At 36.0% G+C, this 19,216-nt stretch overlaps 1 protein-coding gene across 1 annotated transcript in view; it reads right to left on the bottom strand.

Moving 5' to 3' along the window:
* Window positions 1–17,012, bottom strand: part of LOC108765693 (protein Wnt-1) — a 55,767-nt gene extending 38,755 nt beyond the window's left edge. The window contains exon 1 of the mRNA XM_018514524.1: window positions 16,448–17,012. Within this exon, the coding sequence (XP_018370026.1) occupies window positions 16,448–16,518 (71 nt within the window). The 5' untranslated portion in view covers window positions 16,519–17,012. The remainder of the gene's footprint in view (window positions 1–16,447) is intronic.
* Between the last annotated feature and the right edge of the window lie 2,204 nt (window positions 17,013–19,216).

Genomic DNA, 19,216 nt, shown 5'->3' with positions numbered 1-19,216 from the left:
TATATATAAGGTATATGATAATTATATTCATTGGCTAACAAAGTAAAAAACAGCAGCTGAATCGGGTGATTTTGTTAAAATAGTTCAGATAAAGCTCTTTTTTATTTCAAAACCTTTCTTCGATCTCGAAAATATAAATCCATTTAATCAGAATAATTTTTGATACATTATATACCAATGTAAACAAATAATGAACTCAAAAATATATTTGATATACAAGAATATTTTACACTAACATTGTTTATAATCCATACTTTGAGTAAAAATTAATAAAACTCGTAGATAAACTTATCAGTGTTTAATTATATTGTTAACATTTTTATATTACAGCATTAGTACAAATAAGATTTATTCGTAATTAAAAAAAAATTTTCATTCACTAAATAATTATAAGAAATTAATAAGCTCTTTTTCAATCGTTTGAAGTCGTTTCAAAATCTTTTAAAAGAAAATACATACGCTGTGGAAGTTATTCCATTATACAAAATTCGTAAATGGATTCTTCAGAGTTTTCCAAGCTCCTTTTTTAATTCAAATTATCGGACCGTCATTAAATGCTTCGTGCAACACTAAAACAGCAAATTGCTTCTCGTTAAGGTGCTACAGAATATCACGATCTTTCTGAGGTACTCAACAATAAGTACCTCCTACGGCAGGTGCAAAAACTTTGTTTAGTAATCATTGCTTCTTGCGAGTAGAATTTACGAGCGTTTACGAGAGAATGGCCATCCGACAGATGTTTCAATATAAATTTTGTGACCGATTTAAAGCTTAGCGCGGTAGTGATGTATAGCGGGGAACACGACGGAGAGCGCGCGCGTCTTAATGGAGTTTGCGCGATTGCCGTCTCGCTTCGAGAGAGTTTTAATAGCTACGGGCGTTACGAGATGTTATTACCGAACGGAGAAATGCCACGGCGGCGCGCAAGTCAGGTATAATTAATTGATCTCGCGTTCATGCCCCGATGCGACTTGATGCTCCGGCAGAAACGAGTAATTAAGTAACACGTAATTATCGATCTGGTTACGCGCGCCCGATAAGCAATTGCAAACGATGAAACGGCACGATGCGAAAGAAATCCTTCAACAGTCGCGAAACTGCCGATGGATTAATAAACTTAATTGGGAGAGAAATGCGTAGATTGCGCCAATTTCTTTTTTTTTTTTTTAATAATAAAACTCAAACGTTCACCTTTCACGCGTTTGTATCCATCCGTTAATTATCGCGAGCCCTAATCAAAAGGTACTTTATCTCGTATGTAACGCTTATCTCGTTTTCCGAACAGAATGTCTCATCTTCTTGACACAATAATGTGTTAAAAGGCAAGGTGACTACGGAGATATACCCTAGAGAGACATATTCGCCTCTATTCACCTGCTCGCATTCGGTACATACATGTACGTACCCAAACATAGGGAGTACGTGGGTGCGTAGCATCTGTAAGCGGCACTGCCGCCTATCATCGATGTCATTACATCTCGGGGAAAGAGGGTGTCTACTAACTTGTTCATTAATATTAAAGATCCGGGGTTCGACGGAGCGGTATTGCGCAACGCAGCTATAACTTTGAGACGGAGTTCGGATAGGGCCATTTAACATTTATTATTGACAATTAAAGTTCGCGACCAGATGTATCGCTCGTTCAGCCGCAGTTTTCTCGTACTTTTGAATGATTATCGAGAGCCAAACTTCGAATATTTAATGAATTTATAATTTTTATTATTTATTGCATATTTTATATATCATTATTTATTATATAACACGATTTAATATTTATTATACAGGCGAGCCTTGGTACCTAATAATATTTTTGAATGAATTTCCAGTTCAAACTGCGCGTCAAATTATTTGTTGCTCTTGACACAATTCTAAATTGAAGCTGGAGTACGTACTTACGTAATACCATACATTAAATTAACAAGCAATTTAATTATACTGATGCTAATGAGCGTCTTCAAAACACTAAAGAATTTTCATAAAAATATTATTAAGCACCAAGATTCATTTTGACAAACTATATAATCTTTTTCGTTTATTTGTTGAACATTTTTTTATTGCTTTTCATTTATTATTGTTTATTATTTATTATGCAAGTGTTTCCAGGTTAAATCGCCATGTCCAAAATATGAATTTAATTCAAAATAAATAAAATTTTCCTTTGAAAGTTTTTTTCATGTGTTTAAGAGATATTAACTTCTAAGTTATACAGAATTATAGGAATGAGAGTAATGTCGAAATAATCTTAGTTTATCCCCTTTATTGCTTCCCAATAATCAAAATGGAATTATTAAATGTTTTGTTCAAAACGATGGCTCCAGTTCTGAGATGAGCATTTTATCTATCTATGAGAGGACAAGTTGACTGACACTGTCCGTCCGTATTTCTTCCGTACGCTTGCATTATTCTCTATTTTAATGATTGAAGAGGTCATTAATGGGCACTTCATACACTTTTTGCTTCAGAGCAAATAAAACCAAGAGATATTACGACATTATTCATTCCTATAGTTCTGTAAGTTAAAAAATCAGTATCTCTTAAATCAAGCATTTGCGAGTAAAATTCCAGAGAAAAATTTTGTTTGTTTTAAAATTCTAATTATTAATAAAATCACATATTTTAAATTTCACGATTCAATCGGGAACACCCTGTATATTTTACACATTAATTTCTTTCTTCATACATTACATCGTGACTTGTATCGCGAAGCATTGATCACGCAGATCGAGTTCGCACGATTAACAAGAAAATTAGATGCTTAATCATCTGACTGCCAATTGTCAATTAACTTGCGTTATTTATGTTATCATTAGCCTTCATTCGGAAGATAGAAAATATTTCTTTACCTTTAGATTATCATTTACCTGGACATAGTTTTAAAAAAGAAACGCGTGAGAGCAACAGAAACATTTTTACTTCGCAAAGTACCAAACCATCGAACGCTCGATCCGCACGAATAAATCGTCAATGCAGATTAAAAAATGTCTCGTGTATTTGGCAGGTGGTTAAGCACTAGTCGGATATATACTGCGTGCGTATATAGTATATACGCGTCCGACGATGCAGCACGTGGGCCACGATCTTTTCGAAATAATTTAGGGGACGGAATCCCCATGCGCACGCATGTACACGCATCTGTACGGAGTTATTTATGATGGATTAGACCGGGATTTAAGCCACGACTAATTTATGTCAGGCCACGGGATTGCGATTCTCAACGATTTTCTCTCCCTCCCTCCTCCCTCCCGCCCTCCTCGGTACCTACAATTACGTGGCTCTCGTGATTTGCGTGCTCTCGTTAAGACAAAACGCATCGGATAAATGTTAATTCAGACGCGATATGAGGCGGCCTGTCTGGAGTACTGACCCCGGAATCGCGTGAAGAAAAGTTTGCGCCGTAGGGTTTCACATTGAGCCTAAAGTTTCGCGATAAGATCCCGTTAATTTATCGTTAAAATTATCGCTATAGCTTATAAAAATGAGAAATTACCTTATTATTCATAAGTTACTGACTTATTTAACTTATATGTCGGTTAACTATTCTTTTGATTTATCGTTAGAAATATGTCATTTTAGTTTTGACTGATGACCTAGTCACATTGATTCTTGATTTTTCCAACTCCTGTATCTGCTTTTAGACGAATTGTTAACACAGAATCAGAAAATCCTGTGCTCAATTGTGTCACATTGTGGAATTGTATTAAGAACTTGTGGCGATTTTCTTTCTTGGTATGACGGCATAGCTTAATTTGCGAGGAATTATTTACTCTGAAGAATCACTATTTCTGTATAATGAAGAATTTGATTCACAGCAAGAATACGATTTACTTTTGTTGACTATTAAAAAATTTTTTATTATTGACTTCTGTAAGACTAATTTGCGTGTTGCTTTGTATGCGGAATTGGCACCGTCGGATTACCATCTCTTCCGATCGATGCAACACGCACTTGCGGACACACACTTCTCCAATCACAACAAAGTCCAAAAATGAGTGGATGAATGGATCGCCTCGGAAGACACCGTGTTCTACCGTCATGGAATTGCCCTGTTGCCATAGAGATGGGAAAAAGTAGTAGGAAATGGAGGAAATTACTTCGATTAAGGTATTCATTCATCTTCCCTTCGAAACAAATCAATTTTGGAGACGAAAAACGGCAGGAATTAAGTTTAATACCTAATAATATATATACTTAGTTATCAACACCGAGCGTTAGTAGTTTACTGCCTTTTATGTATTTTGTAGAAATATGTTTATTTAATTTGCTAAAACCTTATGACTGTATCTCACGAGAGAACAAGAGAAACAATTTGAGATTATTAATTTTGAAAAAATCGTGTATTTTATCAGCTAAGAAAATAAACTTTGCAACACACATGAGTGGAATTATTTGGTCAAGGTGGTTCTTCACACCTAGTAATATTACGAATTTATACAACTGCTAGTTCAAGCTTTATAAGTTAATTAAAAATTCGAAATATATAATTACTTCAAGATAACGCAATGAAACAATAAATCTTTAATTACAGAGAATATCGTTATAGTTTTATACTTGATTGTTTTGGTAAAAGTGTTATTTGAAAATAAATGTCGAAGATCAATGTTACTTCACTGGTGTTTGTGAATGTGTTTTCATCTGGAGTACTGAATTTATTTTAGAATAAATTTTTATTTTGCTGTCTTGAGAAAAGAGAGAATTTCTGAACGTATCTTTCTTGGACTCAGATATGTGAGAGACGAAGGCAGAGAATCATTACAATAATATTTCATGCCTAAAAGAATAAGTAGAATGCTGCGACCCATTCTTCGCTCACTTCCTTTCCTTTCCTTCCCTTTCTTTTCCCATTTTATTCTGTCCCATCCGGATCAATGACTCCGTGCGCGTTTCATTTTTATTCCGTCCTCTAGCTATCGCCCCCATTGCCCTCCCGCTCTCCCTCCTCCCCCGCAGCTACTCACCCCTTCTGCGGCCCTATACGTCCCGATATCTCTTCGGCCATAAATTACGCTCCTCCTTTTATTTACACGGGCACCGAACTTAAGTAACTAGATCCGAAGTTCACATCGAGGGGTTAAACGCCCACGGTATTCTCCTTCGGTACGGCTACGATACGCGGCGAGTAGTGGACCTACCCCTCTCGCCTACTCTCATTCCGAGCAGATGCAATTGCGTCGTCCCGCGGGGGTGAGAGAGCGTGTCGCACAGCCGGACCAAGGGGTCCAATAATGGCGACTTGAATAATACAGGAACGGAGAGAGAAAGACAGAGGCAGAGATAGAGAGAGAAGCTCTCAACTGGGACTACTGCCTGCGGAGTCAAATCATTGTCGCCGCCATGTTCCTTCTATTCGTGCGAAATTTCGTACGTATACCTACATTATCGCGATGCACTTTCCACCAAATTGGGGAGACTAGGGAATTCGATCGAAAATTCGAAGTAGGTGTCTCACTCGTTCGGACTGATATCTCGTAAATCCGCATCGCGAATTTCGAAACTTTGTACCGCGATAATATCGATCTGGGAAGTTCTCTGAAACGAAGATCCAATAATCGATAAATATTTACGGAAATTTCGATCGAAGATGAATGGAGAACGGCGCAAACAGTGCATAATTTGGGGCGCAGAGCTTCGAACACGCTTATTACCGAGTTTTCAATAATACATATCCATTTATCGAAAAATGCACGATTTGTAATTCTGCGGTTTCTTTAGCCATACGAAATAAATAAACTAATTGGATTTTACTACTGGCAAATAATTTCAATAATTTCATTTTTCGCAATAATTCATACATTTTTCCATTTCGACTTTCGGTGATTTTTTTCTGATTGTCACATTTCTTTATAGGTATATATTGCGATTTTTTTAACAAAAAGGAATAATAAAGTAATAATATTGCACATCTGCCGTCTAACTTTAAATTGGATATTAATATAGAATAGATCTCTCTTTTGCAAATAAATCTTTAAAAAAATTGAAATAACGCAAACAGTTGCATAGTATTCTACGGCTTGGTTGTAATAACATCGCGTTAATCGCGGCTAAAATTTCTCGAATAAGGAGACGAATAAGGTGAACAAGGGAAGAGACACTGGGGAAGACTCGTTAGACTCTGAGTGATCTATAGGCCAAGATAAACCACGCGTTCAACAAGTGTGCGTCGCCGATAGTCTATCTATAGTCTGCAGTACGGCGCGAGGCATACATGCGGAACGTCTGACATTTTTCCAATATTTCGAAGAGCAACGCCCACGATTCCGATCATTAGACGTCGCGAGATCGTCTCGGAAGTTACGAGGAAATCTATCTGATTCTGCGCAAAATTGCGGGAGTGCGCGGTCGCGCCTACGAGCAGGGGGTTGTAAATATATGGCGACTATTGAAACGCTCGACATTCCCCGATATTTATCAATCCAATACGTCAATCGCGCCATGCCTTCCGGGCACTGTACATTCTATAGAGCCGCAGGTCGACCGCGAGCTAACAAGGTTATTGTTCCTTGATGAATATGAACATTTGCGCGGTTAATTACGCGCGCCGCAAAAAAATGTTACTGGCATACGGGAACAATGAGAGCGCGATCGCAAAAGCGAGTGCAAATAACGAACCAGCCGCGTACAACCCAAGGAAAAAAAACGCGCCGAGTAAGAGAAACGTTATTGTGTAAAAAAAAAATTGCCGAACGCTCTCTCGACTCCCGCAGTTGTAAAAAAACTGATTTTTAACTGGCAAGTACTTTTGATAAAGGAATTCGCAATAACGATGCTTCTGATGCAATTTTCTTTTTTTTTCAGCATGCTTTAAAATAATTTGATGGACTAAATTGTTATTTATAATATTAGGTAAAAATTTACCAATAATACGCATGAATGGAAAATACCATATTAATTCAGTCAAGACGATTCATCTATTTCTTGTGAATTCATACAATTTCCAGTTCAAACTAACTGTCCAATTATTTGTCGATCTTGATCGCAGTCCTAAACCAAAGGAGTGATATCACAAGTTAAATTGACAAGCAATTTAATATTATTGATGCTAATAAGCATCTTTAAAAAACAGAAAAATATCATGTCTATTGCTAAGAAAAATGTTTACTTCATTAATTTTCTTCTATTTATAATAATCTTAAAATATACGTATTACAAATTTTAGAAAAATTCATTATTATGTACTCTAAACAAGAATTTATTTTCTTTTAAAGAATATTATAAAATTGATTGAAGGAGCGACTTTTTATATACCTAATAAGCAAATCGAATTTGTTTTAATTTAATAACTTTGATTGAGATATTAAACTTACTAGAATAAATTTTATTGCGGACGTGAACTTTTGAAATACTAAAACAAATACACAGAAAAAAAAATTTAGTATCTTTAGCAAAACTATTTAGTCGAGGCATTTTTTGACAGCCACCAAATACTTTGTTTATACAGCAAAAATATTTGCTTTTGCAAAATAGATTCCCTGCTTTGTAAATAAAAAAAATATTTGTTTGTACCAACTAAATCATTTAATTCGCATAAAATTATAGTTTTATTCGATACATTTTAATTAAAAGTTTTTATTCAGTTTATTTTAACCAAATTTTTATTGTTGCAACAAAATGTTGATTCATAGAATAAAACATTTTTCCCAGTATATTACTTATAAGTATTTTTCTACGCGTAAATGATTTATTGCGAAAAATATTACCTCAACCGGGATTTGAACTCAAATCTTCCGAATTCTGTGCGTGCATCCAATTTGACTACCTAGTTTGTTATTTACTTCCTTTTCAAATTACATCATTTGTCGATCTCTGAATCGATTTGGTTCCGGATATACGGTAATTGTTGAGTAGATCAGCGTATCGAGGCTGATCGTGCATCTCGAGAAAAAAAACCAAAATTCTCACGTAATGAAATCGTTCTGGAAAATTGCAAAGTGGACGAGTACAAAAGAGTAAGAAAGACAGAGAGGAAAAGAATGGGGGTTGAATGCGCGGAAAAAGAGAGAAGAGGCGGAGGACTAAAAGCGAAGTATCCCTGTATAGTCTAACCCGGCCTCTTCGTTATGACAATATATCTCAGGCTTCAGGGAAACATTGCCGAAGGAGTCCCGAAGGCATGCTACCAAAGCTCGCGGCGGCCTCCTTTGTCGGAGATTCTTCGAGCGAGAGGAAGAGATGGCCAGCAGGACGAGGGGTCAGGAAAGATGCAGCTTCACTCTCCCCCCCCCCCCCCCCTCTCTCTCTCTCTCTCACGCGCCTCTCAACGTAAAACGAAAAATACTAAACAAAACAGGATGCTATTAGGTTTTTGCCGTGCGCCATTGAAGCCTCCGTGTGCCGTGCCGTGCGGTGGTCCAATGATCCTTCAGGCTTCCGACGCACACCGCGAGGTTACTATTAACGCGAGGATTCGGAGGTACCCTCTCGATCGCTCGAGGGTTTTGCAGAAAAATTCATCTTACGTAACGCAAGCGTTGCCGCAAGAGTCCAACGCGGAAAAATAGGTTTCAACGGGGGAACGGATTTTATATAGGCGCGATCGGTACCGGCGCGAATTCCGAACGATCGAATTAACGAAACGCGTGATAATCCCGATTTATCCCTTCGGCCTGGCGTAGCGTAGCGTCACTGGATCTCGGGGGGTGGCTTTCGCGAGGGGATGACACGTCGCGCCGAAGGGGAACATGTTATCGGCGGCGATGCCGTTTATTTTTACGAGACGGCTAGGTCATATATTACGATACTTTTTATATGGGTCTTATAAAAAAAATACGAGGACCGCGGGGAGTAGCAGTAACTAAAGTACGACGAGATACGCGCGTCGTATTGGCCGCGACGTATCCGTCGTCCCTATAAAGTGCTTCTATATGTCGCGAAACGAAACACATAACGACAAGATCGTGCGCCCTTATCCCGTCATCGAATCTCGCAGGCAATGTACTTTAGCTTTTCAACGAGCAATGTCTCAATGTTCCGCAATACGACACACCGACGTGAGTCTTTGTCTTAACGTAAAAAATAAATATTCGAGAATCCGAGAATTCTTGTGTCCTCAAAAAAAAAAAATAAATTATTACGAAATACCCTTTTTTCACTTTCGGTTTGTCGAACACGTATTTTATGGGGAAGATAAGAGATAATACAAGCATAATCTATCGCTCTTTTGAAGGTGTTGTTTTGAAAAATTATTGTGACATATGATGACTGGCTGTGTTCCATCGAAACTTATATACTTACGGTGAGTACAAAAAGTATTCGTACAGAGAAAATATTTTTTAAAAAAACTTTATTTTTAAAAAGTAAATATTATCCAGCGAGAAATGAGTCATCGAATTGATATTGAATCAATATAAATACGGTGATTTTAACGTCAATTTGATATCGATTCGACGTTTAATTGACGATCATTTCTTGTTGGATATTTAACAATTTATTCATAAAGAATAAAATAAATTGTATGTTTCTTAAAATTATATATATATATATATACCAAAAAGATGTGTATTAATTATACAAAATATATTATCTAAAAAATAAGCGAAAATTAAAAATTGTAGTATTTGAATGCTCGAAAAGTATTCATATAGACGAGAAATTTAGCTTCTAAAATCAGGAATACTTGCGAAGCTCGTTTGTTTATGTTAGAACAGAATGTATTCATTGTATAAAATTGCCAATTAATGTTTATTTTCTACAAATAAGATTTTTTTTATAACAAATTTCCTTGTACGAATATTTTCTGCTCTCACTGTACATCTATTAAAAATACAATTACTTTATATTTTACATTTTTTTAATAACTCATTTTTTTCCAATCACGAGGATTGTGGTTTTTGATCATTCTCTTTGACGTAAACAAATCGTATTTTAAGACCAAATAATAATATCGATGCACGGTTTAAAAGCATGTAAAGGCGGAATGTATAAAAAATTCGCAAAAATTCCAAATATTAATCATAATAAATTCCCGACATGATAGTCGATAATGTCGATATTTATCCGTTCTATATTATGCATCGATCAATAAGTATTTACTTATTAAACATCTCGTTTGCGAGATTTTATTAAACATTATTGCGCATTATTGCGTTACAATTGTGCGTCAAAGCGGAAAGAAACTTGCCTTACCATACAGGCGAGTTTATGGCGATGGCATTGCTTGACGCCCGCGCCGCGCCGGTCAGCAATGTCGTCACCGTCGGCGGATGTGCGTCGTGTGTCCGATAAAAAAGCGCGGACGAATGCTGAGAATTAAAGCGCAAAATCGTCATTCGGCTTGACCGTCATGTCGGGTCGTTTTAGGAGGAGCCGGTAATGGCCGGCGGCCTGCCGACAGCGACGGGGCCGGGATTATTGCGGGGGTAACGTTAGAGTGTTAATATCAATTTTAATCGCTTGTCGTAAAGACGATGCGCGCGTGCAACTATAACGCACCGACCGGAGACTCGCGTTTGGCAATAAAGACGCTTTTATTAAATCTGCCCCGACGGCGGCGACGGCGGCGGCTGCGCACTCCCTCGCCGTCACCCGGGTCCTCTTCTGCACCCTCGTGCTTCTCTCCTGCGTGTTGGTTTATGGCCGCGTTCTTTCTATTTCTTTATGAAGATCGTGACGTTTCAAAAGATAGCGGCGTCGTCTTTGTCTCGATCGCTCCTCTTCGTCAGCCGGGAACAAGCGCATTGGCTGCTACCGCATTTTTGTCAATCATCAAATGACAGGTTCGGCCTCGGTATTTAGACTTATAATCCGCTCACGGCGAGCTTACTACCTCTTTATTTATCGGCTTGTCAGCCATCCTTTGCCTGAGAAAATGCCATTCACTACCGTATAATCTGTTAGTCTTTGTAAGTTTCATTTTTAATATGGTAAAAAAAAAACGTTATAGCAATTAAATTCGAATATCTATGTTTTAATATGTAAAATTTTAAAAATTATCTGTCTATATAGTATTTTTACATCTTTTAACTTTTATTAACTTCGATACCATTTTCTACCAAAGCAAATTAACTTTAATCTCGGTTCAATTTATTATTCATCTTTTTCTAATTCTTACAACTAAAAAAAAATGAAGAGAAAGTTGAATCAAGATTAAAGTTAATCTATATTGGTAAAAACAGTCATAAGAAACTCAATTTTTCTGCATTTTATTCATGCAGTACAGTTATATACAGATAAACATCATTTTATTGCTATAAGAAAATTATAGTTATTACTCACTTTACTTTCTTCTTTTTAAGAAATGATTATCTTTAACAAAGAATATTTTCTTGATAATAATTTTAAAATACTAAAATTTTTAATGTACTTATATTATACACATTTTAGAAAAATACATTATTATATATACTCAAAACAAGAATTAATTTACTTTTAAAGAATATTATATCGATCAAAGAAGACTTTATATAAAAATCAAATTTGTTTTAATTTAATAATCTTGATTGATATATTTTTAAAATAAATTTGATGGACTTATAGATTTGTGGATATATGAATTTTTGAAAACTTGAAGTATATATATATATAATTATTATATGCGTACAGTATGCATTTTTCTGTATGTACAAATATTCGATATATAATTTATTATGATAGAATCAAAGCTTCGTTACACAATTGAAAATGTCGCAAACGACATATACCTAGATTTTTATCGACAAATTTACGCAGAGAAAAAGAAGGAGCAGTAAATCGTTCCGTTTCTCCCTTCGTTGGATAAGTCGAGAGGAATAACTCGAGGGTGCGCGTCTAATTCCGAAGCACGTTAGATTCTATGGACGCGGACGCAAAAGAGCGCGAGAGATCGATAAATCGAGTGGCCGCTCGAATGGTAAACAAAAGCTGAAAATAAGAAAGGAAATCCTCGTTAAACCTCATTAAAATCAAGACAGTCATGCTCGAAGCATCCCTGAATTAATACATACGGTATACGGCGAAGAGGGGCTCTCGCATTCCCACAGCGAGAATCGAAAGCTTCGAAAATTCATGACTCGCTTCGAGATATACTCCGGTCCACAATGGACATCCATAATGATGACGTGAAATCATACGTTATCGTACGCTTTGATGAATTATTTGAAGAAGCCAAAGGGAGAAACAAACACCGCGAGTGAAAAGTAATGGGGATCTCTTGTGTGACCTATCCTGAAACTTAATTTTTTAATATTTCATAATTGATACTCTCTAAATCTGAATCAGTGGATAATCACTGATATCAGTGCCAAGTATGCCACTGGTAATCAGTGAATTAAATGTGAGATTCATAACTGAGCTAATCTTTATTATGTGATCTAACTAACCTTGTTTTGTGCTTAAATTTAATGATATTGGAAGATTGAAATTAACATGCAAATATCAGTATTTTAATTATATAATGCTCAAACATTCTTCCTTTTTTAGTTGAACTTCACTGATTATCAGTGCCAAGTATGCCACTGGGTAATTAGTGACTATTCACTGATTCAGATTTAGAGAGTACGTAATAATTGTAGGATATTACTACAATTGTTATATCTAAAAAGCAATCGATAATAATTTGAGTTGATTGATTTCATCGACGCATATCCCGTGCACCATATTTGTACGCATCGTTAGTTTTCAAGATCGGATAAGAGTCAAGTTGATTCTCAAAGGATATTCCTCAATTTAGTCAATTTAGGAAAGTTACTCTTTAATGATAGCCGATAGCTAAGATATTAGTGATAGTCTTTGAGAGAACGATCGACATGATACTTGTCGATACTTAACTGAATAGATAATCACAAGTCGCATGTTTCCGGTTTAAAAGAAGTTAAGACCATATAATGTATTATAATATTACAAGGGAAAGTAGTGAAAAACATATAGCATAGATGTAAAAAATATCATAAGGTTAAAGAGATAATATATGAGATCGAGTTTAACGTGATTTAATCTCACATATTATCTCTTTATTCTTACAATTTTTTTCCATGTATATATTTTTAATTTGATAAAATTTATAAGGAGAAAATTAATTTAATTAATTTAATTAACTATAAAGAATTATTATTTTTCCGGTTGAAGCAAATCTTAATTATTTCATGCGAATTTATATACATTTCTGATTTCACAAACCGCGCTCCGAAATGTTTTCCTTAAAATCAGTTACAGTTTTTGAAAAAATGTATTGGTATTTTTATTACTCGTCTGTCTATCTCGATAGAATGAAACTATCAATGCTACGAGATACGTGTTAAGAAAGTCTTGATAGATATCAATCAATCAAGAATAAAAACTAACAATGAAAAATAAACAACAATTCAAGGAAAACTTGCATCATTTGTCTCGTTTTTACATTGAGAATAAATCTACTAAATTTTAATAAATATTTGTTTATATAGTACTATATTAACAATTGCGAAATATTTACTAAATAAAAAAAGTGATACATAAAATTAATGGTTCCTATATCAAATAAATTATTTTTGTCCAAATAAATATATATGTTTACGTTTAGTAAATAATCGGCTAGGACCATTCAAAGAAATGTTTATTAAAATTTAGTACATATTTCTCTCAGTATAATATAAGAAAAATCTACAGTTCGGTATTAGAGTATCGTTCATCGGAGTATATTAAATTAAATATCATTATGCCGTACAATCGATGTTAAAAGCGAAGTAGATGGTCGATACTTTCCAATATCGGCGTATCGGTGACCCTAATCGGCGGATTCGCCACGCGCACCGATAGCGGGCGATTAATCGCCCGAGGGAACGGGTTTGTCGGAAATGAAATATCTGGGTAGAAAATCATGCTCGACCGTAAAGGATCGACCGCTCTCTTCCTCATTTAAGATTGTAGGGGCACGTTGTCGCTACCTATACACCATAGTGGGTACACTCGCGTATAGCCATTACTGCCGGGGCTTCCTCCGATCTCGCTCGCGGCGGCTCGACCGATCGAAGGGGATTATTCGTCCATTATGGATTCGTAACTATCGACGACTGTCCGGCGCGTCGATGAATATTATTCCTCAAATTTACGCCGAAAGCGTTTCGACATCATTCATATTCTTCATCTGATCAATCTTATCTGCCCCGCGATATTGGAGTCCTACTTTCTTTAATCATTACGATCGAGAATCCCTCGGTTACGATATAAAAAGCAATTTTGTGCAATAACTTGATCAGTGCTCGATTCAAGCGATAAAGTAAAGAGATGTTTAAACACGAGTAATCGTCGAAGAAAAATATTCGACTTTCATCTCACGCTGATATAATGAATGAAACTTTAGATAAATCTCCATATGCCATCAGATAGAATGAATCTGATATATATTTGATATTTTTTCTCTTGTACTATTATATTTTTGATATTATTTTGTTATACTTTATTTTGTTTTCCTATAATTTTTGACATCTAGTTTAACTCGAATAGCCTATTATTTTGATATATTTGTGTGTTGAATTAAAATGTTTAATATTTCTTGAAAAAAATATTGCCGTTTTTTGTAACTGTAATCGATGCAAAAATTAGAAAGGGAGATATCAAGAAAATTTATCGCTAATTATGCGATCGATTCAAAATTCCATACATATTAATTACGTATTAATAAGAAGAATTAATGCAATTACTTTCTAAATCGGTCCTCTTTTACGTACCAAATAAATTGCCAGTCTCTGTTCCCTTTCAAAAAGACCGCCACTCAAGGCGAAGCAAATATTTCGTGATTATGACAGTATATAATTGCGGTTTTCGATATTCGTCCTTGAACTCGCTGTTGAGTGACGTCGAGCATAACTCTTGTAATAACTCGCTACTTATATGCCACTTTGGGTCCGCGCGCGCGGGAACATCTCGAGGGATGCTGCCGTTCGAATAATCACGAAGAAAGCCGGCGTATTCCCCGTGGACGGGATTCCCTTCTCGCGTGATGCATCCGTGGCGGTGTATCGTAACGCTAATGCGCCATGTTTTCGCGAGTACCGGCGGCATCAACGCGCGATCATCGTGTCAATAAAAATAATCGACTGTCCAGAACTCGCGGAAGATATTTATCTGCAGTGAAGAACGCATTTGTTTGGCCAGTCGCGACCAAAGTGCTCGTGGATAACGAGAGAGAAAGAGAGAGAGAGAGAGAGGGAGGGAGCTGAGGGAGAGACAAGTTTACCTTCGTCTCCCGGAGGAAATTACCGTAGATAGAGATGATACTTGCTAGAGAATGCATTCCCTGATCATCCACGCAATTGCACGCTAATGATATTATAAAGCTGGATAAACTTCTTTTTAATTTTGATAAATAATAACGATATCTTTCCAAAGTCCAACGTGCTATTAACTTCTTTTCTTTTAAAGCATCATTGTACATCACCTCTGACAAGAAGAATCTTTCTTTTAAGGATCTTCAATAAGAAAAAGAAACTTAATTGCATTACACATGTAATGATATTTTAATTATCATAATATATTTTGTTATTATAGCGTTTTTATTATTAATTTTATTGTTTAATAAAAGAAAAAGATTAATTTTATTGTTTAATAAAAGAAAAAGATTTCAAATTAGTGCAGAATTAGATGATATACTTTATAGAAAAAAATCTTTAATTACTTAGTGTATTTTTCAAATTATGAATTTTATAAATTTTTCAAATTATAAATGATGATTATTTGCTTACAATTACTTGTCAATTAATGTTTTATCTATATTTTTATAAATAGAACCGACGTCTCAGTAGTGAAAGTATTAGATTTATGTAGGAATATGCGCAACGAGATAGTCAGAAGATTTAATTAAATTCTCGCTCAATCGCAGTTCGAAATGTCTTGTAGCAATATGAGAGTTTAAAGGATATTTAAAGAGTGCCAGAATAACTAAGACGATTTTCAGATATCGTCGTAGATTTTTTATTTTCGTATTTTCTATTCAACGATCGTTTTCATCGCGAGATAAAATTATATCCTCCCTAAAATTGATTAAATTGGAAATCGGATAACATAATATTTAACTCGGCGTTACTAAGGCAGAATATATAACAAATTTACCTATTTATTTATATATGTATTAGGTACCTCGGAAAATTCATGCCGTTTTTTCTCCTATAAACATCTCTTGTTTATAAAAAACGACATAAACTTTCCGCGATACCTAATAAATATAGTGTTATTTTCTCTTACAACTGCTCCGCATCTATCATTAAAAAAAGGTAAAGATTAAAAGTCAAAAGTCATTAATGATATATATTTATATCAATTTTATTAGTATGACTTGATACCAACCTTAGTTTAAAATATTCTAAAAGTTTTTACTCTCTCACATAAATAAATATTCCAATATTCTAAATAATTTTTTAACACAGATTGGCAGCCAGGGTTTAATAAACTCCTTAGCAATCGTGTCACGCGCTTCCGTTTTAGTGACGACGCGTTAAATACGAATCCCTCTTGGTGTTCCGGTTCGTTTAGCTGTAAAAGATACGTTGCAATTTCGACTCACCACCAGTTGGCTTGCGCGCCGCTTTGCCACGCGACGATCAGCAAAGACACGAGCAGGTAGCTCATTGACATGACGAGCGTAAGTTGTTGCGTGCGGCGATCCCGTGTGGACTTTCTTTCTCTCTCTCTCTCTCTCTCTTTCTCTCTATTAACTTGACCGCCGAATTCCTGAAGTAGAATCTTCTCGTGGTAAGCGCGAAGGAGAGAAGAGATTACGTAGGCCGTTCGTGCTGCCTTCTTAGCCTCGCATTCTTACATGCGCCGCCGACGACGGTCCGTGTTTCGCATCGTTCTTTCCGCGAACGCGAGCGATATATCGGCGTGCGAAACGTCGGGCTGTGAGATCTCCGATCGCCGAAGATCGCGCGCGAAAGAGAGAGACGGAGCGTGTCCAGGACCAAGCGATTTCGGAGCGCGCGACCGGAGCGGATCGACACTCCGCGGTACCCGCCGCGTCACCTTTTCTCGCGCTCTGCCTCTGTGTTCGAAAGACGGACGAAAGTTCTCCAGCTTCGGTCCCTCGTCTCGTCTTACATGTTTCCGACGACGCGCGACCGATTCGAATGCCGTTACAGCGACGCAATCGAATAACGCGGACGGAGCCAATCGGCTCCTGTAAATCGTCCGACAAATCGGTTCTCGCTCCGAAAAATCTCGCACGGTCCTCCGAGCGAGTGCGGGAGGATATGCGAGGAGATTTAACGAGATCTCAGGAATTTGAATTTCGAGACAAAACTTTCACGCTGGCGAAAAGTCGCGAAGCAAGAACAGACGTCGCGAACCACAACCGGAGTCGGCACGACCGAGACGACGCTCCGTGAACGTTCGCGTACGGACTGTGGCCGGTACTGCCGGTAGTCACGAGGAAAAGGGCAACGGGGCTCTCATGGTGGGCGGAGTCGCCGTACGTTCGTAGCTCACCGATTGGTCGCGTCGTTGAAGAGCCTCCGAGGCTCCACTCGCGCTAATTAAGCATTTCGGCACACCGGCGACGGGACGGTGCGAGCGCGTACGCTCGCTCGCTCGCTATTCGTTCCTCGGACTCGCGTTTGTCTCACCGAATCCGACTTAACGTGAAACGCGACCGCGGCTATTCTGCGTCGCCTCGAACCGTTTCGTCGCTCGAGATGAGAAATCATCTCGAACTCAAAAACCGACGTTTGAAATATACCGCTATATTCCGCACCGTGTACTGTTAGATATCAAAGCAGCAATGGCAACTTAATCCCTCGAGTTAAATAATATTTTGTTATTTTTCACTTCCATATGTGTCAAAATGTAAATCAATCCATTTTTATAATTAATTTTAAAATAAAAACTCATATTGACGTATGACTTAGTCAGATAATTAACTATGTTCGAGTCAAATTTAATACATTTTCAATAAAATTGTTTAACTCCATTGTTTTAGTTATGTAAATTAACGACACATTGAATAGGCGATCTATAGAAATGATTAAAAATAACTCAAATTGGATATAATTTTATATTATGAACTTGTATTGATACTAACAGTGTATCTTTTTGCGTACTAGCGCATGGTGATAAATATGATAAGAATCACGGAAAAAAAATAGATTGAGTGGTATAACAAAGTTAAAACTTACTGCGAATTCAACGTCTATAACTGAGAAAATTTGATGGTTTAACAAATCGCTGATGTTATTCAACTGTCAACTTTGTTATGATATATTATAGAAAATTGACTGTCCGTATATTACGACTGATTTGCTGAATCAGCGAAATTTTTAGCTATTTTTTTCCGTGTATCGCTCGAAAATATTATTCTCGGCTGCTTCAATAAGATGCCACTTTTGACAGATACAAAAATTAATTAGGAACAAAAGTTGGCTGTGACTATTATTTTTAAAATATTTTAAAACAATTCAGAAACGTAATTTAATTTTTTTCTGTCTAACGAGGTGACGGAGAACTTGTTACGGTAATTAAATGATTAATAATTCACATATAGGGATATTCTGAATAATCAACAATGACTTTCTTTGAAAGAAATATTTTTTATATTTCGAAAAAAAGGGCATTGCCATCATAAAAATTATGTCTCTTGTTACATTAAAAACACGAAAGTGAGAGAGGAAAACGCTAAACATAACGTTAGTACGTAAATTTGTTCAAGCAATGGCAAATACCAAATGCGAGTGATTTTAAATATTTAACTTTCTGTTGCGCTTAAATTATCTTACTTGTTTAAGAAACAAGTTTAATATAAAAATAAACAGTATTAAACAAAGAATTTCTTAGGACCGTAAATGCACAACGGAATAAATTCCTTAAACGGTTAAGCTGGATCTTACTAATATTTTATGTGATTGGGATAAATTTAAATATATTTTTGTGGTATAATATTAATTCAAATCAATGTTGCTATTTTCTGAATTACAAATTTATCTTTATTATGCGCTACAAAGATATTATCTGCCAATCCGCGACTTTCTGTTCCACATCTTAACACTCATGTCGTACGTGTAATTTATAACAGTATAATATGGAATTAAACCCGATATAATCTCGGTATATGAAGATATGTGTGTTAATTGCGTATCTTATTATAAAACCATAAAAATGATTTTCCATCAAATTTGGACTTACTAAAATCATTCTACTTTCAAACTTTATAACAGCATTATGAATTATAACGAAAAAATAAGTTACATATGTATGCGAAATAACTACAATAATCAATCAAAAGCATATTAATATTTATTATTTTATTAAAACATATATATTTTAATTTGAATAAATAAAATTC

This window comes from Trachymyrmex cornetzi, unplaced genomic scaffold (genome assembly GCF_001594075.2).
Source record: "Trachymyrmex cornetzi isolate Tcor2-1 unplaced genomic scaffold, Tcor1.1 scaffold509, whole genome shotgun sequence".
Taxonomy (NCBI): Eukaryota; Metazoa; Arthropoda; class Insecta; order Hymenoptera; family Formicidae; genus Trachymyrmex; species Trachymyrmex cornetzi.
Note: the sequence above shows the minus strand (reverse complement) of the source record. Positions and strands in the feature narration are given on the sequence as shown.